The 21,210-nt window shown below is 58.7% G+C and overlaps 2 protein-coding genes and 1 long non-coding RNA gene across 3 annotated transcripts in view; 2 read left to right on the top strand and 1 right to left on the bottom strand.

Moving 5' to 3' along the window:
* Positions 1–9,394: 9,394 nt before the first annotated feature.
* Positions 9,395–20,187, top strand: LOC139586923 (splicing factor, arginine/serine-rich 19-like). The gene is made up of 3 exons (XM_071420610.1): positions 9,395–9,445; positions 10,267–10,702; positions 19,471–20,187. Exons 1-3 carry the CDS (start codon positions 9,395–9,397, stop codon positions 19,524–19,526), a joined length of 543 nt encoding a protein of 180 aa, XP_071276711.1. The 3' UTR covers positions 19,527–20,187.
* LOC139586926 (uncharacterized) lies at positions 18,801–19,423 on the bottom strand. Its single transcript, XR_011678083.1, has 3 exons — positions 19,391–19,423; positions 19,244–19,284; positions 18,801–19,077 (listed from the first exon to the last, which is right to left on the bottom strand). It is a non-coding gene; the product is annotated as an uncharacterized lncRNA (long non-coding RNA).
* The window catches only part of LOC139586924 (leucine-rich repeat-containing protein 4B-like), a 13,857-nt gene continuing 12,174 nt past the window's right edge, over positions 19,528–21,210 (top strand). The window contains 2 exon segments of the mRNA XM_071420611.1: positions 19,528–19,539; positions 20,254–20,526. Coding sequence (XP_071276712.1) covers positions 19,528–19,539; positions 20,254–20,526 — 285 coding nt within the window.

Below are 21,210 nucleotides of genomic sequence, written 5' to 3' on the forward strand. Positions count from 1 at the left end.
TCTCTCACTTGTCCCTCACCTGTCCCTGTCCCTCACCCGTGCTCATGTCCCACCTGTCCCTGTCCCTCACCTGTCCCACCTGTCCTTCACCTGTCCCTGTCCCTGTCCCTGTCCCTCACCTGTCCCTCACCTGTCCCTGTCCCTCTCACCTGTCCCTGTCCCTCTCACCTGTCCCTGTCCCTCACCCGTGCTCATGTCCCACCTGTCCCTCACCTGTCCCTCACCTGTCCCTGTCTCTCACCTGTCCCTGTCCCTGTCCCTGTCCGTCACCTGTCCCTGTCCCTCACCTGTCCCTGTCCCTGTCCCTCACCTGTCCCACCTGTCCCACAGGAGAAGGCCGACCTGGGCGAGGTGAATTTCTCCCTCTGTTACCTGTCCCTGTCCCTGTCCCTCACCTGTCCCTGTCCCTGTCCCTGTCCCTGTCCCTCACCTGTCCCACCTGTCCCACAGGAGAAGGCCGACCTGGGTGAGCTGAATTTCTCCCTCTGTTACCTGTCCCTGTCCCTGTCCCTGTCCCTGTCCCTCACCTGTCCCACCTGTCCCACAGGAGAAGGCCGACCTGGGTGAGGTGAATTTCTCCCTCTGTTACCTGCCCACGGCCGGGCGCCTCACGGTCACCGTCATCCGCGCCTCCAACCTGCGCGCCATGGACCTCACCGGCTACTCAGGTGTGTACAGGTGTGCGCAGGTGTGTGCAGGTGTGTGCAGGTGTGTACAGGTGTGTCACAGGTGTGTTACAGGTGTGTACAGGTGTGTCACAGGTGTGTACAGGTGTGTGCAGGTGTGCTCAGGTGTGTACAGGTGTGTACAGGTGTGTACAGGTGTGTCACAGGTGTGTTACAGGTGTGTGCAGGTGTGTCACAGGTGTGTACAGGTGTGTACAGGTGTGTACAGGTGTGTCACAGGTGTGTGCAGGTGTGTACAGGTGTGTACAGGTGTGTGCACAGGTGTGTACAGGTGTGTCAGAGGTGTGCACAGGCGTGTACAGGTGTGTACAGGTGTGTCACAGGCGTGTACAGGTGTGCTCAGGTGTGTACAGGTGTGCACAGGTGTCATTGATCCATAAGTCTATGGGGTCTATGGGGTCTATGGGGTTCCATGGGTTATTATGGGGTGCTATGGGGTTCTATGGGGTTCCATGGGGTTCCATGGGGTCTATGGGGTGCTATGGGGTCTGTGGGGTGCTATGGGGTCTATGGGGTTCCGTGGGGTGCTATGGGGTCTATGGGGTCTATGGGGTTCCATGGGGTTCCATGGGGTCTATGGGGTGCCATGGGGTGCTATGGGGTTCTATGGGGTCTATGGGGTTCCGTGGGGTTCCATGGGGGTCTATGGGGTTCTATGGGGTTCTATGGGGTTCCATGGGGTTCCATGGGGTCTATGGGGTGCTATGGGGTGCTATGGGGTGCTATGGGGTCTATGGGGTTCCATGGGGTTCCATGGGGTCTATGGGGTCTATGGGGTGCTATGGGGTCTATGGGTTCTATGGGGTCTATGGGGTGCTATGGGGTCTATGGGGTTCCATGGGGTTCTATGGGGTTCCATGGGGTTCTATGGGTTCTATGGGGTCTATGGGGTGCTATGGGGTGCTATGGGGTTCCATGGGGTCTATGGGGTGCTATGGGGTGCTATGGGGTTCTGTGGGGTCTATGGGGTGCTATGGGGTCTATGGGGTTCTGTGGGGTGCTATGGGGTGCCATGGGGTGCTATGGGGTGCTATGGGCTATTATGGGGTCTATGGGTTATTATGCGGTGCCATGGGGTGCTATGGGGTCCTGTGTGTTATTATGGGGTCTATGGGGTGCTATGGAGTTCGTGGGGTTCCATGGGGTTCTATGGGTCAATATGGGTTGCTATGGGTTATTATGGGATGTTATAGGGGCTTCTATGGATTATTATGGGCTGTTTCGGGGCCTGTGGGGACCCTGTGGGTTATTATGGGTTATTATGGGATGTTAAAGGGTTCTATGGATTATTATGGGCTGTTCTGGGGCCTACGGGGGCCCTGTGGGTTATTATGGGTTATTATTGGATGTTACGGGCTTCCATGGATTATTATGGGACGTTTCGGGGCCTACGGGGGCCCTGTGGGTTATTATGGGTTATTATGGGATGTTATAGGGGGTTCTATGGATCATTATGGGCTGTTTCGGGGCCTGTGGGGCTCTGTGGGCTATTATGGATTATTATGGGATGTTAAAGGGTTCTATGGATCATTGTGGGCTGTTCTGGGGCCTACGGGGGCCCTGTGGGTTATTATGGGTTATTATGGGATGTTACGGGGTTCTATGGATCATTATGGGATGTTCTGGGGCCTACGGGGGCCCTGTGGGTTATTATGGGTTATTATGGGATGTTATGGGCTTCTGTGGATTATTATGGGCTGTTCTGGGGCCTGTGGGGCCCTGTGGGTTATTTTGGGTTATTATGGGATGTTACGGGCTTCTATGGATTATTATGGGACGTTTCGGGGCCTGTGGGGCCCTGTGGGTTATTTTGGGTTATTATGGGATGTTAAAGGGTTCTGTGGATCATTATGGGCTGTTCTGGGGCCTACGGGGGCCATGTGGGTTATTATGGATTATTATGGGATGTTACGGGCTTCTATGGATTATTATGGGCTGTTCTGGGGCCTACGGGGGCCCTGTGGGTTATTATGGGTTATTATGGGATGTTAAAGGGTTCTATGGATTATTATGGGCTGTTCTGGGGCCTACGGGGGCCCTGTGGGTTATTATGGGTTATTATTGGATGTTACGGGCTTCCATGGATTATTATGGGACGTTTCGGGGCCTGTGGGGCCCTGTGGGTTATTTTGGGGGCGCTCTGGGGCTCCACGGGGCGTGCGGGGGCCCCCGCAGACCCCTACGTGAAGGCCTCGCTGATGGCCGAGGGCCGGCGGCTGAAGAAGCGCAAGACATCCATCAAGAAGAACACGCTGAACCCCAACTACAACGAGGCGCTGGTGTTCGACGTGCCCCACGAGAGCGTGCACCACGTCAGCCTCACCATCGCCGTCGTCGACTACGACTGGTGCGCCCCTGGGGGCACCGGGAGGGGCCCCGAGAGGTTTCGGGGTCGTTTTGGGGGGGTTTTGGGGGTTTTGGGGGTCATCTCGGAGCAATGGTTGATGTTGGTTGACGCCCAAGGTGAGCGCGTCAACGTGGCCGCTGTCGTTGGGTTGAACTGGTTTGTACTGGGAGGGTTTTAGGGGGTCCTGGGGGGTTCTGATGAGATTTTGGGGGGGATTTAGAGGGGGTTCGGGGATTTTGGAGGGGTTTGGGGGGAATTTGGGGTCATCCCAGAGCAATGGGACGCTCCTTGATTGACGTCCAACATGAGAGCGTCAATGTCGTCATCATCATTGTGTTGAACTGGTTTGTACTGGGAGGATCCTGGGGGGTCTTTGGAGGGAAGTTTGGAGTCTTGGCGGTGTCCTGCAGAGGTTTTGGGGTGGTTTTGGGGGATTTTGGGGTGTTTGGGGTCATCCCGGAGCATTGGGACGCTCCTTGGATGACGTCCTCCATGGGAACATCAACATGGTCACCATTGTTGGGTTGAACTGGTTTGTACTGGGAGGGTTTTAGGGGGTCCTGGGGGGTTCTGAAGAGATTTTTGGGGGATTTAGAGGGGATTTGGGGTATTTGGGGGGGTTTTGGGGCGTTTGGGGTCATCCCAGAGCATTGGGACGCTCCTTGGTTGACGTCCAACATGAGAACATCAACGTCGTCATCATTGTTGGGTTGAACTGGTTTGTACTGGGAGGGCTCCTGGCTGGAATTTGAGGGGTCTTTGGGGATCTCTTGGGGGTTTTGGGGCGATTTTGGGGGGTTTTGGGGCATTTGGGGTCATCTCAGAGCAATGGGATGCTCTTTCTTTGATGTCCTCCGTGAAAACGTGAACGTCGTCATCATTGTTGGGTCCAACTGGTTTGTACTGGGAGGATCCTGGGGGGTCTTTCGAGGGAATTTTGGGGTCTTGGCGGTGTCCTGGAGAGGTTTTGGGGTGGTTTTGGGGGATTTTGGGGTGTTTGGGGTCATCCCAGAGCAATGGGACACTCCTTGGTTGACGTCCAACATGAGAGCGTCAACGTCGTCATCATCATTGGGTTGAACTGGTTTGTACTGGGAGGGTTTTAGGGGGTCCTGGGGGGTCCTGAAGAGATTTTGGGGCGTTTTGGGGGGTTTTGGGGTATTTGGGGATAATTTGGAGGGATTTTGGGGTCATTTTGGGGAATATTGGGGTTTTGAAGAATGGGGGATTTTTGGGGTATTTTAGGGGATGAGGAGATAATGGGGCTGTTGTGGGTGGGCCATATCTGGAGTCGTTTTGGGGGATTTTGGGGTAATGTTTGGTGATTTTGGGGTCGTTTTGGGGGATTTTAGGGTCCCTCCAAACTGGGGATTTTTTGGGGACTTTGGGGTGGATTTTGGGGTCTCCCCGGGTTTTTTGAGGTCTCTCCAGAGTTTTGGGGTCCCCCTGATCCCCCAAATCGTGCATGAGGAGGTGATTGGGGCTGTTGTGGGTGGGCCAGATTTGGGGTCGTTCTGGGCGATGTTGGGGTCGTTTTGTGGGATTTTGGGGTCCTACAGAACCGGGATTTTTTTGGGCTATTCTGGGGGGTGATTTTGGGGTTTTTGGGGTGCCCCTGACCCCTGTGACCCCTCGATAGCATCGGGCACAACGAGGTGATCGGGCTGTGCCGCGTGGGCAGCGACGCCGACGGCCCCGGCCGCGAGCACTGGGCGCAGATGTTGGCGAACCCCCGCAAGCCCATCGAGCACTGGCACACCCTGGTGGAGGTCAGGAGCCCCCCGAAACCCACCTGGGACCCCCAAAACCCACCTGGGACCCCCAAAATCCCCCAGGTCCCATAGGAACCCCCCATACCCCATAAGGACCCCATAGGATCCCCCCCAAGCCCATCGAGCCCTGGCACACCCTGGTGGAGGTCAGGAACCCCCAATGGCATCCAGGGGGACCCCAAAACCCACCTGGAACCCCCAAAACCCTCCAGGATCCTTTAGGGACCCCCAGATCCCATAGGAACCCCCCATACCCCATAAGGACCCCATAGGATCCCCCCCAAACCCATCGAGCCCTGGCACACCCTGGTGGAGGTCAGGAACCCCCTATGGCATCCAGGGGGACCCCAAAACCCACCTGGGACCCCCAGAAATTCCCGGAATCCCATAGGGAACCCCCAGATCCCATAAAGATCCCACAGGGACCCCCAGGATCCCATAAGGATCCCGTAGGAACCTTTGGGGAACCCCGGACCCCATAAAGACCCCCCTGACCCCATAGGGGACCCCCGGAAGCCAAAGGGGACCTCGGGATCCCTGACAGCGTCCGTCTGTCCTGTCCCTGTGTCCGTCTGTCCTGTCCCTGTGTCCGTCTGTCCGTCTCCCTCTCTCTCTCTCTGTCCCCATCCCTGTGTCCCCATGTCCCTGTGTCCGTCTGTCTGTCCCTGTCCCCTCCCTGTCCCTCTGTCCCTCTGTCCATCTGTCTGTCCTGGTGTCCGTCTGTCCTGGTGTCCCCGTGTCCGTCCCGGTGTCCCCGTGTCCGTGTGTCCGTGTGTCCGTCCCCGTGTCCGTGTGTCCATCCCCGTGTCCATGTGTCCCCGTGTCCGTGTGTCCGTGTGTCCGTGTGTCCCCGTGTCCGTGTGTCCGTGTGTCCCCATGTCCCTGTGTCCATCTGTCTGTCCCGGTGTCCGTCTGTCCTGGTGTCCCCGTGTCCATCCCGGTGTCCCCATGTCCGTGTGTCCGTGTGTCTGTGTGTCCCCGTGTGTCCCTGTGTCTGTGTGTCCCCGTGTCTGTGTGTCCATGTGTCCGTGTGTCTGTGTGTCCCTGTGTCCATGTGTCCATGTGTCCATGTGTCCGTGTGTCTGTGTGTCCTCCTCGTGTCCATCCTGGTGTCCATGTGTCCGTCTGTGTGTCCCCGTGTCCGTCCCCGTGTGTCCGTCTGTCCCCAGGAGAAGGCTCTGACCAAGGCGGCCCCGCGGGACAAAGCGGCCCCGGGAGAGGCCCTGGGCCCGCCCTGAGCGGTGAGAGCCAAACTGGGCAAACTGGGACGGACTGGGAGGGACTGGGAGGGGCTGGGAAGCAAACTGGGCAAACTGGGATGGACTGGGAGGGGCTGGGAGCCAAACTGGGAGGGACTGGGAGGGACTGGGAGGGGCTGGGAGCCAAACTGGGCAAACTGGGACGGACTGGGAGGGACTGGGAGGGGCTGGGAGCCAAACTGGGCAAACTGGGAGGGACTGGGAGCCAAACTGGGAGGGACTGGGAGGGACTGGGAATTCACATTTTCATACTGGAGAGCACTGGGGCCATACTGGGAGCCCTTCGGGCCATACTGGAAGTTCACTGGTCCATACTGGGAGTTACCATTTCCATACCGGTCCATACTGGCCTGTACTGGTTTGTACTGGTTTATACCAATCCATACTGGTTTATACTGGTCCATACTGGTTTATACTGGTCCATACCATTCCATATCAGTCCATACTGGTTTATACTGGTTTATACTGGTCCATACCGTTCCATACTGGTCCGTACTGGTTTATACCTGTCCATACCAGTTCATACCGATTTATACTGGTCCATACTGGTCTGTACCAGTCCATACCATTCCATACTGGTCCATATCAGTTTATACTGGTTTATACTGGTCCATACCATTCCATTCCAGTCCATACTGGTCCATACCATTCCATACCAGTCCATACCGGTTTATACTGGTCCATACTGGTCCGTTCTGGTCCCGCAGGGCCGGAGCCGCCGGGGCCGCCGGGCCCGAAGCCATGGGGGCCCCCCCGGCCCCCCCGGGCCCCCCCCCGGGCCCCCCCAAGACACGGGGGGGCCCCGCCCCCCCCCACTGTGAACCCCAAAATCCGGGGGGGGGTGGGGGGGGGGGGGAAGGGGAACCCCCCCCCCAAAAAAATGGGGCTCCCCCCCCCGCCCCTCCCCCACCCCCCCGTGTGTGTCCGTTCGTGTTTGGGTGGGGGGGGGAACCCCAAAAAATGGGGGGGGGCCCCAAAAAAAGCGATCCCCAAAAAGGGACCCCAAAAATTTCGCGGGGAGACCCCAAAATGGCGACCCCAAAAAAGGGAGCCCAAAAAAGGGGGAGGGGGACCCCAAAATGGGATTGGGGGACCCCAAAAAAAGGGATCCCAAAATGGAGGAGGGGGGACCCCAAAGAAAGAGACCCCAAAAAGGGATTGGGGGGACCCCAAATAGGAACCTAAAAAGTGACCCCCAAAAAAATGAGTCCCAAATGGGTGGGGGGAGACCTCAAAAAGGGACCCCAAAAAGGGACCCTAAAAAACGATCACGTAAAAGGGACCCCAAAATGGGAACCTAAAAAAAGGGACCCCAAAGAGGGAGGGGCCCCCCAAAAGGGGAGGGGGGAACCCCCCCCAAAAAAAGGGACCCCAAAAATGGGACCCCAAAATGGGATTGGGGGACCCCCCAAAGAAAGGGACCCCAAAAACGGAAGGGGGAGACCCCAAAAATGGGATTGGGGAACCCCAAAAAAGTGATCGGGGGGACCCCAAAAATGGGATTGGGGGGACCCCAAGAAGGGACCTCAAAAAAAGAGACCCCAAAAAAATCGATCCCCAAAAAGGGAGGGGGGAACCCAAAAAAAAAACCCTAAAAGGGACCCCAAAAAGGGATCCCAAAATGGGGGAGGGAGACCCCAAAAAAAGGGAACTCAAAATGGGATTGGGGGACCCCAAAAAAAGGGATCGGGGGGGACCCCAAAAAAGGAAACCCTAAAAAAAGGGACCCCAAAAATGAGACCCTAAAAAGGGAGAGGGGGACCCCAAAATGGACCCCAAAAAAGGGACCCCAAAAAAGGACCCCAAAATGGGGAGGGGAACCCTAAATAAAAGGGACCCCAAAAAGGGACCCTAAAATGGGACCCCAAATAAAGGGATTGGGGGGACCCCAAAAAGGAAAATTGGTGTGTCCCCCCCCTCAAAACAAAGGGACCCCAAAATGGGACTTGGGGGACCCCAAAAAGGGGCCCCCGGGGTGTCCGTCCCCCCCCCCCAAAATGGGACCCCAAAAAAAGGGACCCCATAAAAGGGATCCCAAAAAGACCTCGGGGTGTCCCCCTCCCCTAAAAAAGGGGACCCCCAAAAAGGGACCCCCAGTAACCCCCCCCAAAAAAAGGGACCCCAAAAAGGGACCCCAAGTTTACCCCCCCCCCAAATAAGGGACCCCAAAAAGGGACCTCGGGGTGTCCCCCTCATAAAAAAGGGACCCCAAAAAGGGACCTCGGGGTGTCCCCCCCCCCCCTTTAAAAGGGTCCCTATTTTTGTCACCCCCCCCTTTTGTGTGTGTCCCCCCCCAAAATCTCCGTGCCCCTCCCCCCGCCCCCCTTTGTGTGTGTTTGTCCCCAAACGGGACCCGGGGACCCCCAAACTCCGGTGTCCCCCCCCCTGTCCCCCCCCCATCCCCCCCCCCGGTGTCCCCCTCGGTGTCCCCGTGTGTCCCCTCCCCCCCCCGGGTGTGTCCGTGTGGGGCCGGGGGGGTCCCCCAAAGCCATAAAAACCCCCCAAAAAAAAAACCCCAAAAATCAATAAAGCCCAAATAACGACCCCGAGAGAGGCTGGTGGCACCTGGGGACACCTGGGGACACCTGGGACACCTGGGGACATTGAGGGGGTTGGGGACATTGAGGACATTGGAGACATTGAGGACATTGGGGACATTGGGGACATTTGGGGACAGTGGGGGTGTTGGGGACCGTTGGGGACATTGGGGACATTGGGGACGTTTGGAACATTTGGGGACATTTGGGGACATTTGGGGGTTGGCTACATTGGGGACATTTGGGGACATTGAGGACATTTGGAGACAATGGGGGTGTTGGGGACCGTTGGGGACATTTGGGGGGGTTGGGACATTTGAGGACATTGGGGACATGGGGACGTTTGGGGGTCGGTGACACTGGGGACATTTGGGGACATTGGGGACATTTGGGGACATTGGGGACGTTTGGAGACATTTGGGAGTTGGCGACATTGGGGACGTTTGGGGACATTGGGGACATTTGGAGGGTTGGGGGGATTGGGGACATCAGGGACACTGGGGAGGTTGGGGACAATTGGGGGGGTTGGGGACATTCAGGGACGTTGGGGACAATGGGAACATTGGGGACATTTGGGGACATTGAGGGGGTTGAGGTAACGGAGGAGACATTGGGGACATTTGGGGACATTTGGGGACAATGGGGGTGTTGGGGACCGTTGGGGACATTTGGGGGGGTTGGGGGACATTTGGGGTCCCTTTTTTGGGGGGGGACATTTGGAGGGATTTGGGGACGTTTGGCGACACTGGGGACGTTTGGGGACGTTTGGGGACATTGGGGACATTTGGGGACAATGGGGGTGTTGGGGACTGTTGGGGACATTGGGGACATTGAGGGGGTTGAGGTAACGGACGAGACCTTGGGGTCATTGAGGACGTTGGGGACATTTGGGGACATTGGGGACACTGGTGGGGTTTGGGGACATTTGGGGACATTTGGGGACATTTGGAGGCTGGGGACCTTTAGGGGATTGGGGGACACTGGGGACACTGGGGCGGTTGGGGACATTTGGGGGGGTTGAGGACATTGGGGACACTGGGGGTTGGGGACATCATTGGGGACACTTGGGGACATCGGGAGGGTTTGGGGACATTGGGGACATTTGGGGGTTGGGGTCGTTGGGGTCATTGGGGTCATTGGGGTCATTGGGGATAACGGGGGATTGGGGACAATGGGGACATTGAGGGGTTGGGGAGTTGGGGACATTGGGGACATTTAGGGACATTTGGAGGTTTGGGGACAGTGGGGACATTTGGGGGACATTGGGGGCATTTGGGACATTTGGGACACTGGGGACATTGGGCAGTTGGGAACACGGAGGGGACATTGGGGACATTGGGAGTTGGGGACATTTGAGGACATTGGAGACACTGGAGGGGGTTGAGGTAATGGAAGGGACAGTGGGGACATTGAAGGGGTGGGGACATTGGGACATTATTGGGGACATTGGGGGACAGGGGGACATTGTTGGAGGATTGGGGACACTGGTGACATCGGGGGGACGTTGGGGACATCGGGGGGACGTTGGGGACGTTGTTGACATTGAGGGGACATTGGTGACATTGGGGACACCACTGGGGGGGCTCACGCCAGCTTTGGGGACGCGGGGGGGGGGGGCGGAGCTGTCGCTGTCCCCGCCCTGTCCCCCTCTGTCCCCCTCCCCAGCCCCGCCCCCTTCCCCGCCCCCTCCGGAGGGGCCGAACGGAGCCGAACGGAGCCGAACCCGAGGCCCGAGCGGAGCCGAACGGAGCCGAACCCGAGGCCGAGCGGAGCCGAACCCGGGCCCGAGCGGAGCCGAGCGGGAGCCGAACCCGAGGCCGGGCAGAGCCGAGCGGGAGCCGAATCCGGGCCCGAGCGGAGCCGAACGGAGCCGAGCGGAGCCGAACCCGAGGCCGGGCAGAGCCGAACGCGGCCGAACCGGGGCCGGGCGCATCCGAACCGTTCCGAACGGGATCCGAACGCACCCGAACCGAGCCCGAACGCATCCGAAGCGGTGCCGAAGCGGTGCCGAAGCGGTGCCGAAGCCGAGCCGAGCGGAGCCGAGCGCGGGCGGGGGCGCGGGGCCCCGGCGGCCGCTGGAGCGATGCTGAGGCCCGGCCCGGTGAGTGGGGACCCCCCCAGTACGGACCAGTCACCCCCATCCCCCTCCCAGTATGGACCAGTGACCCCCGCTCCCCTCCCAGTCACCCCCATCCCCCCTCCCAGTACGGACCAGTCACCCCCATCCCCCCCTCCCAGTACGGAGCCGGCCCTCTCCGCATCCCTCCCAGTACGGAGCCGGTCCCTCCCAGTATGGACCCAGTCTGGACCAGTAACCCCCATCCCCCTCCCAGTATGGACCAGTCCTTCCCAGTCCGGACCCGGCTCGGTTTTTGGGGTTCCCGTTGGTTTTTTTTTTTTTTTGGGGGGGGGGGGTCGTTTTGGGATGCTCGATTTGGGGTCCCCAATTTTGGGGGTCTTCCAATTTTGGCGTTCCAATTTTGGGGTCTCCATTTCTGTGGGGTCAGTTAGGGGGGGGTCGTTTTTGTGGGGTCGTTTCGGGGGGTCCCAATTTTGGGGGGGCCGTGAATTTTTAGTGGGGTCGTTTTGGGGTCCCCCGTTTTGAGGGGGTCAGTTTGGGGGGGTCGCTTTTGTGGTGCCGTTTTGGGGCAGTGAAATTTTGGGGGGGTCGTTTTGGGATCCAATTTCGTGGGGTCAATTTTGGGGGGGGGGGTCGTTTTGGGGTCCCCATTTTAGTGGGGTCGGTTTGGGGCTGTGAATTTTTGGAGGGGTCGTTTTGGGGGTCCCCGTTTTGGGGTCCCAATTTTGTGGGGTCGTTTTGGGGGGCGTCGTTCTGGGGTCGCAATTTTGGGGTCCCCATTTGGTGGGGTCGTTTTGGGGGGCGTCGTTTTTGTGGGGTCGTTTTGGGGTCCCCATTTATGAGGGGCCAGTTTGGGGGGGGGGGGTTTCTTAAGGGGTCGTTTTGGGGGTGCCAGTTTTGGGGGGGGTCGTTTTGGGGTCCCAATTTAGGGGGGTGGGTTTTTTGTGGGGTCGTTTTGGGGTCCTGATTTTGTGGGGTTGCTTTGGGGAAGTCGTTTTGGGGGGGGGGGGGGGGGGGGGGTCCCCATTTTGGGGTCCCCATTTTGGAGGGGTCGTTTTGGGGCTGTGAATTTTTGGGGGGTCGTTTTGGGGTCCTCATTTTAGGGGGTCTTTTTTGTAGGGTCACTTTGGGGGGTTCGTTTTTGGGGGGGGTCGTTTTGGGGTCCCCATTTTGGGGTCCCCGTTTTGTGGGGTCAAGTTTTAGGGGGGTCGTTTTGGGGTCCCCGTTTTGGGGTCCCAATCTTGTGGGGTTGTTTTGGGGGGGGTCGTTTTGGGGTTCCAATTTTGGGGTCCCCATTTTGTGGGATCAATATGGGGGGGTCGTTCTTGGGGGGTCGTTTTGGGGCTGTGAATATTTGGGGTCCCCGTTTTGGGGGGTCGTTGTTGTAGGGTCAATTTGGGGGGGGGTCGTTTGTGGGGTCGTTTTGGGGTCCCCATTTTGGGGTCCCAATTTTAGGGGGTCGTTTTTGTGGGGTCAGTTTGGGGGTCCCAATTTTGGGGGGGGGGGGGGTCGTTTTGGGGCTGTGAATTTTTTTGGGGGGGTCTTTTTGGGGTCCTCATTTTGTGGCATCAGTTTGGGGGGGATCGTTTTGGGGTACCCATTTAAGGGGGTCATTTAAGGATCCTGATTTTGGGGGTCCCCAATTTTGGGGTCCCCATTTTGGGGGGGGTCGTTTTGGGGTCCCCATTTAGTGAGGCCTTTTTTGGGGGGGTCGCTTTTTTGGGGTTGTTTTGGGTTCCCATTTTGGGGTTCCCCGTGTTGGGGGTTTCATTTTTGGCGTCCCCAATTTTGGCGTCCCCAATTTTGGGGATCGTTTTGGGGTTCCAATTTTTTTGGGTCCTGATTTTGGGGGTCCCCATTTTGACGGGTGATTTTGGGGTCCCCGTTTTGGGGGGTCTTTTTTGTGGGGTCGTTTTGGGTTCCCAATTTTGGGGTCCCCGTTTTGGGGGTCTCATTTTTTGGGGGTCCCCAATTTTGGGGGGGGGGGGGTTCCCCATTTGGGGTGGGGGGCGTGGCCTGACCCCAATCCCCTCCCCCAAACTTCAATAGGGACCCCGGGGAGGGCCCTGATTGATGGGGGGGGGGTGGTGCACAGGTGAGTGTGCACAGGTGAGTGTGCACAGGTGTGCAAAGGGGTGTGTGCGTGTGCACAGGTGTGTGCAGGTGTGCACAGGTGTGTTCAGGTGTGTGTGTGCACCCGTGTGTGTGTGTGAGCACAGGTGTGTATACAGGTGTGTACAGCTGTGTTTACAGGTGTGAGTGTGCACAGGTGTGCACACATGCACCAGGTGTGCCCAGTTGTGTCTCTGTGTGTGTGCACAGGTGTGCACAGGTGTGTATACAGGTGTGTACAGCTGTGTTTGCAGGTGTGAGTATGTACAGGTGTGCACACGTGCACCAGGTGTGCCCAGGTGTGTCTGTGTGTCTCGCTGTGTGTGCACAGGTGTGTGTGTGTCCAGGTGTGTGGGTGTGCCCAGGTGTGCCCAGGTGTCTCTCTGAGCACAGGTGTGTGCACACAGGTGAACGTGTGTGCACGCCTGTGTGTACAGGTGCGTTTGTACACGGGTGTGCACAGGTGTGTCTGTGTTTGTGCCCAGGTGTGTCTATGCACAGGTGTGTGTTTGTGGCCAGGTGTGCACAGCTGTGTGTCTATGCACAGGTGTGTTTTTGTGCCCAGGTGTGCCCAGGTGTGTCTATGCACAGGTGTGAGTGGGTCCATGTGCACAGGTGCACGCAGGTGTGTTTGTGTGCGCCCAGGTGTGAGTGTGTGCCCAAGTGTGTCTGTCTGTGTGTCCAGGTGTGCCCAGGTGTGTGTGTGCCCAGGTGTGACACTGGGTGTGCCCAGGTGTCCCCAGCTATCCCCAGGTGTGCCCCCAGTTGTGCCCCAGTTGTGCCCCAGGTGTGCCCAGGTGTGTGTGTGTCTGTGTGCCCAGATGTGTCACTGGGTGTGCCCAGGTGTGTCACTGTGTGTGTGCCCAGGTGTGCCCAGGTGTGTGTGTGTGTTTGTGCCCAGGTGTCCCCAGGTGTGCCCAGGTGTGTCACAGGTGTGTGTGTGTGTATTTGTGCCCAGATGTGTCACTGGGTGTGCCCAGGTGTGTCCATGTGTGCCCAGGTGTGCGTGTTTGTGCCCAGGTGTGCCTCAGGTGTCCCCAGGTGTGCCCAGGTGTGTGTGCCCAGCTTTGGCCCCGCCCCCTTTTCACCCTCTCTCCAGGTTGGGGTTTTGGGGTCCCCGATGTGGATTTGGGTTCCCCAGGTTGATTTTTTGGGGGGTTCCCCAGGTGGGTTTTGGGGTCTCCAGGTGGATTTGGGGTTCCCTTGTGAGTTTGGGGTTCCCCAGGTGGATTTTGGGGTCTCCAGGTTGGGGTTTTGGGGTCTCCAGGTTGGGGTTTTGGGGTCTTTGGGGTTTTGGCCTCTCCAGGTGGATCCGGGCGTTCCCACGGTGAATTTTGGGATTTGGATTTTTTGGGGTCTCCAGGTGCATTTTGGGGTCTCCAGGTTGGAATTTTGGGTTCCCTTGTGAGTTTGGGGCTCTCCAGGTGGATTTTGGGGTTCCCCAGGTGGAGTTTTGGGGTTCCCCAGGTTGGGATTTTGGGGTCTCCAGGTGCATTTTGGGCTCTCCAGGTTGGGGTTTTCGGTTCCCCTGGGAGTTTTTAGGATCCCCAGGTGGATTTTTGGGGGGTCCCCGTGTGGATTTTGGGGTCTCCAGGTGGGGTCTCCGGGGTCCCCAAGGTGGTTTTGGGGTCCCCCAGGTTGGGGTTGGGATCTCCAGGTGGAATTTTGGGTTTCCTTGTGAGTTTTGGGGATGCCCACCTTGATTTTTTGGGGTCTCCAGGTGGATTTTTGGGGTCTCCAGGTTGGAATTTTGGGGTTCCCCAGGTGGATTTTGGGATTTCCAGGTTGGGATTTTGGGGTCCCCAATTTGTATTTCGACTTCCCCAGGTGAATTTTGGGGTTCTCCAGGTGAATTTCGGGGGTTCCCCAGGTGGATTTTGGGGTCTCCAGGTTGGGATTTTGGGGTCCCCAGGTGAAGCTTGGGGTTCTCCCTGTGGATTTTGGGTTGTCCAGGTGGATTTTTGGGGTCTCCAGGTGGATTTGGGGTTCCCCAGGTGCATTTTGGGGTCTCCAGGTTGGGATTTTGTGGGGTCCTTGTGTGGATTTTGGGTTTCTCTCTGACATTTTTGGGGTTCCCCAGGTGTTTTTTGGGGGCCATATCTGAATTTTGGGGTCCCCGTGTGGATTTTGGGGTGATTTGGGGGTCTCCAGGTTGGGATTTTGGGGGTTTCCAGGTGAAGTTTGGGGTCCCAGGGGGACTTTTGGGGTGTTCTGGGGGGATTTGGGGGATTCCAGGGCATTTTTGGGGTGTCCTGGGGGGGATCTCAGAGGGGATTTTGGGATTTTTTGGGAGGGGAAATTTTGGGGTGTCCCGGGGGGATTTGGGGGTCTCAGAGGTTTTTGGGGTTTTTTGGGGGGGGGTCTCAGAGGAGATTTTGGGGGGTTTTTTTGGGATTTTTTTGGGGGGGAAATTTTGGGGTGTCCCGGGGGGATTTGGGGGTCCCAGGGATGTTTTGGGGTTTTTTTGGGGGGGGGGATCTCAGAGGGGTTTTTTTGGGGGGGGCGTTTTGGTGGTCGTGGGTGGGGGTCCTGGAGGGGTTTTGGGGATTCAGGGGGGGTCCAAAGGATTTTGGGGGGGAGTCCAGAGACATTTTGGGGGTTTTTTGGGGGGGGTCTGCAGGATTTTGGGGGTGTCCTGGGGGTCTTGGAGCCATTCCGGGGGGTTCTGGAGGATTTTGGGGGGTCCAGGAGGTTTTGGGGGCGTCTGGAGGACTTTTGGGGGGCTCTGGAGGATTTTGGGGGCATCTGGAGGATTTTTGGGGGGGTCCCTGCGGTCCTGGGGGAGTCCCGGGGGGTCCTCGGATCCATCCCGGGGGTCTCGGGGGGGTCTCGGATCCGTCCTGGAGGATTTTGGGGGGTTCAGGAGGTTTTGGGGGTCTCGGATCCATCCCGGGGGTCTCGGATCCGTCCTGGAGGATTTTGGGGGGGTCTGGAGCCGTTCCGGGGGGGTCCAGGAGATTTTGGGGGGGTCTGGAGCCGTTCTGGGGGGGTCCCTGCGGTACCAGGGGGGTCCCGGAGCCGTTCTTGGGGGGATCCGGGGGTTTTTGGGGGTCTCGGAACCGTTCGGGGGGGTCCGGAAGATCTGGGGGGGTCCCTGCGGTACCGGGGGGGTCTCGGAGCCGTTTCTGGGGGGTCTCAGGGGGGTCCGGAAGATCGGGGGGGGGTCCCGGGGGGGTCCCAGCGATACCGGGGGGGTCTCGGATCCATCCCGGAAGATTCTGGGGGGGTCCCGGGGGGGTCCCGAGGGTCTCGGAGCCGTTTCCGGGGGGGTCCAGGGGATTTTGGGGGGGGGTCCGGAACCGTCCCGGGGGGGTCCGGAAGATCCGGGGGGGTCCCAGCGATACCGGGGGGGTCCCGGGGGGGTCTCGGATCCATCCCGGAAGATTCTGGGGGGGGGGGGGGGGAAGGGGGCGGAGCTTCAGCTCCGGGTTTTTTTTTTTTTTTTTTTTTTAAAGGGGGGGGGGCGCGCGCGCGCGGGAAGGGGGGAGGGGCAGGAAGGAGAAAAGGGGGAAAGGGGGGGGAGGGGCAGGAAGGAGCGGGGGAGGGGGCGGAGGAGGAGGAGGAGGAGGGGGAGGGGGAGGGGGGAGGGGAGGCCGAAGGCTCGAGCGGGGCCGAGCGAGGCCCCCGGGGGGGGGTGCGGGGTAAGGCCGGGGGGGGAGGGGGGGGGAGGGGAATTTGTGGGGGAGGGGCCGCGCGTGCAAGGACGGAAGGCGGGGGGGGGGGGGGGGAGGGGGCGGGGGTTTGCACGCGCGGGGAGGGGGTGGGGGAGGGGATGCGGAGTGGGGGGGGGGGGGTTTGCACACCTGGGGCGCGCGCGCGCGGGGGATGGGGGGGGGGGTGCGGGGGGGGTTGGGGGGGCGGGGCTTGCACGCGCGCGCGGTGTCGGGGTGGTGGGGGCGGGGTTTGCACGCGCGGGAGCGCGCGCGGGTTTGCGACAGGGACGGGGTTTGCACGCGCGCGTGTGCGCGAATGCACGTGGGGGTTTGTGACACGTGGGGTTTGCACACCTGTGCGTGCACGTGGGGTTTGTGACAGGCGGGGTTTGCACGCTCGTGTGAGCAGGGAGGGGTTGCACACCCGAGCGTGAGCGCGTGGGGTTTGTGGCAGGCGGGGTTTGCACACCTGAGCGTGCACAGGTGGGGTTTGCACACCCGTGTGTGAGTGGGGACAGCTTGCACACCTGTGCACGTGTATGGGGTTTGTGGCAGGCGTGGTTTGCACACCTGTGTGTGACAGGTGGGGTTTGCACACCTGTGCCTGTGCAAGGGGTTAGCGACAAGCAGAGTTTGCACACCTGCGCATAGCAGGCGTGGTTTGCACACCTGTGTGTGTGCAGGGAGCGGTTGCACACCTGAGTGTGCACAGGGATGTGCCACAGGTGGGGTTTGCACACCTGTGAGTGTGCACAGGTGGGGTTTGCACACCTGTGAGTGTGCACAGGGATGTGCCACGGGTGGGCTTTGCACACTCGTGCGAGCAGGGAGGAGTTGCACACCTGTGCACACGTGGGTTTGTGACAGGTGGGCTTTGCACACCTGTGCTTGCACGCCCAGGTGGGCGGGGCTCTGGTGCTCACCTGCACAGATTGGGGACCCTCAACCCCCTCCCCCCCCCCCCCTTGGGGACCCCCCCAAGCCCCTTTTGGGGGACCCCAAATTCCCCCTAAACCCCCCCTGACCCCCCCCAAACCCTCAAAATTCCCCCGGACCCCCCAAAACTTCCTTGACCTCGCTGACCCCCCCCAAAACCTCCCCAAAACTGCCCCAAAACTGCCCCAAATCCCCCCAAAATCCCCCCCCTGGGGACCCCCCCCAAACCTGCCCTGACCCCCCCAAACTTCTCTAAAACCCCCCCCAGACCCCCCCAAAATTCCCACTTAGGACCCCCCCAAAATCCCCCCAAAACCCCCCCTAAGCCCCCAAATCTCCCACTTGGGACCCCCCCAAAAACCCCTCAGACCCCAAAATTTCTCATCAGGACCCCCCAATTCCCCCCCAGACCCCTCAAATCTCCCACTTAGGACTCCCCAAAACTCCCCAAGACCCCCAAAATCTCCCACTTGGGACCCCCCCAAAAACCCCTCAGACCCCAAAATTTCTCATCAGGACCCCCCAATTCCCCCCCAGACCCTCAAATCTCCCACTTAGGACTCCCCAAAACTCCCCAAGACCCCCAAAATCTCCCACTTGGGACCCCCAAAACCCCCCCCCAAACACACCCGACCCCCCCAATCTCCCCCCAAAACACCCCCAGACCCCCCCAAATCTGTCACTTAGGACCCCCCCAAACTCCCCCAAATCTCCCACTTGGGACCCTCTAGGAGACCCCAGACCCCCCCAGATCTCCCACCTAGGACCCCCAAACCCCCCCAAAATTCCTCCTGACACCCCCAGACCCCCCAAATCTCCCACTCAGGACCCCTCAAAAGCCCCCCTAAGACCCCGAGGCCCCCCCAAAGCTCCCACTTAGGATCCTCTAGGAGACCCCAGACCCACAAAAACCCCCCTAAAACCCCCCTAAAATCCCCAAATCTCCACTTGGGACCCCCAAAACCTCCCCATAACCCCCAAATCTTCCACTTAGAACCCCCAAAACTCCCCCAACACCCCCAAATCTCCCACTTGCAAACCCCAAAACCTCCCCAAGACCCCCAAATCTCCCACTTGGGACCCTCTAGGAGACCCCAAACCCCCCCAAATCTCCCACTTAGGACCCCCAAAACCCTCCCAACATCCCGAAACCCTCACTTAGGACCCTCCAGGAGACCCCAGACCCCCCAAAAACCTCTCATAACCCCCAAATCTCCCACTTGGGACACCCAAAACCTCCCCAAAACCCCCCAAATCTCCCTCTTGGGACCCCCCAAGACCACCATATCTCCCACTCAGGACCCCCAAACTCCCCAAATCTCCCACTTAGGACCCCAAAATCCCCTGAAAATCCCCCCCAAACCCCCCTTAACCCTTTTTTTTCTCTCCCCCTCAGCAGCTCCCTGGCCCATGGCTGCCCCTAGGATGGCCCTGAGGGCGCCCCAAAACCCCAAATCTCCCACCTGGGACCCCCAAACCCTCCCCAAATCTCTCACTTAGGATCCCCAAAACCTCCCCAAAACCCCCAAATCTCCCACCTGGGACCCTCTAGGAGACCCCAGATCCCCCAAATCTCCCACTTAGGATCCCCATAACCCCCAAATCTCCCACTTGGGACCCCCCAAACCCCTCCCAGACCCCCAAATCTCCCACTTAGAACCCCCAAAACCTCCCCAAGACCCCCAAATGTCCCACCTGGGACCCTCTAGGAGACCCCAGACCCCCCCAGATCTCCCTCTTAGCACTCCCCAGGAGATCCCAGACACCTCAAAACCCCTCATAAGCCCCAAACCTCCCACTTGGGACCCCCAAACTCCCCAAATCTCCCACTTAGGACCCTCCAAACCCCCAAATCTCCCACCTGGGACCCCCAAAACCTCCCCAAGACCCCCAAATCTCCCACTTAGGATCCCACAGGAGATCCCAGACACCTCAAACCCCCTCATAACCCCCAAATCTCCCACCTGGGACCCCCCAAACCCCCCCCCAGCACCCCCAAATCTCCCACTTGGGACTCTCTAGGAGACCCCAGACCCCCAAATCTGCCACTCAGGACCCCCCCTAACCCCCTTTTTCTCTCCCCCCCAGCAGCTCCCGGGCCCCTGAAGCTGGCGATGCCCCTGGCCCATGGCGGCTGCCCCTAGGATGGCCCTGAGGGCCCCCAAAACCCCAAATCTCCCACCTGGGACCCCCAAAACCTCCCCAAGACCCCTGAATCTCCCACTTAAAACCTCCAAAACGCCCCCAAACCCCTCCATAACCCCCAAACCTCCCACTTGGGACCCCCCAAACCTCCCAACTTCCCCCCTGAACCCCAAATCTCCCACTTGAGACCCTCCAGGAGACCCCAGACCTCTCAGTCTCCCACTTAAGATCCCCAAAATCTCCCACCTGGGACTCCCAAAACCTCCCCAAATCTCTCACTTAGGATCCCCAAAACCTCCCCAAAACCCCCAAATCTCCCACCTGGGACCCCCAAAACCTCTCCAATACCAAATCTCCCACTTGGGACCCCCCCAAACCCCTCCCAGACCCCCAAATCTCCCACTTAGAACCCCCAAAACCTCCCCAAGACCCCCAAATCTCCCACTTGGGACCCTCTAGGAGATACCAGACCCCCCAAATCTCCCACTTAGGATCCCACAGGAGATCCCAGACACCTCAAAACCCCTCATAACCCCCAAATCTCCCACCTGGGACCCCCAAACCCCCCCCCAGCACCCCCAAATCTCCCACTTGGGACTCTCTAGGAGACCCCAGACCCCCAAATCTGCCACTCAGGACCCCCCTAACCCCCTTTTTCTCTCCCCCCCAGCAGCTCCCGGGCCCCTGAAGCCGGCGATGCCCCAGGCCCATGGCGGCTGCCCCTAGGATGGCCCTGAGGGTGCCCGGGCGCCGCCGCCCCCCCCCCGGCGCTGCCCCCCAGAGCCCCCCTGGTGCTGGGGGTGCTGGGGGGCGCTGCTGGGGGCTCTGGGGGCCGTGCCCGGGGCGGGGGGCAGCGCCTCGGGCACCCCCTGCCCGGCCGCCTGCACCTGCAGCAACCAGGCCAGCCGGGTGATCTGCACCAGGAGGGAGCTGCTGGAGGTGCCCCAGAGCATCTCGGTCAACACGCGCTACCTGAACCTGCAGGAGAACCACATCCAGGTGGGAAAGGGTTAATTCCTGGGGGGAATAGTTGGGATTTTTGAAAATATTTGGATTTTTTGAAAGATTTTTAGGGAGAATTCCTAGGGAGATACTGGGGAGGAAAGGGTTAAACTCATTACCTGAACCTGCAGGAGAACCACGTCCAGGTGGGAAAGGGTTAATTCCCGGTGGAAATAATTGGGATTTTTTCAAATATTTTGATTTTAAAAAATATTTTTAGGGAGAATTCTTTGGGGACATTCTGTGGGGGAAAGGGTTAATTTAAGACTATTTGGAATATTTGGAAGATTTTGAAGATTTTTAGATCAAGGTCACTGGGGCAAACTGGGGGGGAAAGGGTTAAATTCATTACCTGAACCTGCAGGAGAACCACATCCAGGTGGGAAAGGGTTAATGCCCGGTGGAAATAGTTGGGATTTTTTAAAAAATTTGGATTTTTTAAATGTTTTTAGGAAGATTTCCTTGGGAGATACTGGGGGGGAAAGGGTTAATTTTAAAAATATTTGGAATATTTGGAATATTTTTAGATCAAGGCCACTGGGATAAACTGGGGGTGGGGAAAGGGTTAATTTTAAAAATATCCGTAATAATTTTAATATTTTCAACCTTCTTGGGACATCGGCGGGGAAAGGGTTAATTTAAAGAATATTTGGAATATTTGGAATATTTTTAGATCAAGGC

Source organism: Agelaius tricolor, unplaced genomic scaffold (genome assembly GCF_023055355.1).
Source record: "Agelaius tricolor isolate 1412-34295 unplaced genomic scaffold, bAgeTri1.0.p SCAF_153, whole genome shotgun sequence".
Lineage (NCBI taxonomy): Eukaryota > Metazoa > Chordata > Aves > Passeriformes > Icteridae > Agelaius > Agelaius tricolor.

Excerpts from the sequence above, each read along its gene's own strand:
- LOC139586923 (XM_071420610.1), top strand. The coding sequence starts at position 9,395 with ATGGGGGTGTTGGGGACTGTTGGGGACATTGGGGACATTGAGGGGGTT. Across the intron at positions 9,446-10,266 it reads GGGACATTGAGGGGGTTGAG|CCCCGCCCCCTTCCCCGCCC; the intron begins GTAACGGACGAG and ends CCCCCTCCCCAG. Across the intron at positions 10,703-19,470 it reads CGATGCTGAGGCCCGGCCCG|CAGCTCCCGGGCCCCTGAAG; the intron begins GTGAGTGGGGAC and ends TCTCCCCCCCAG.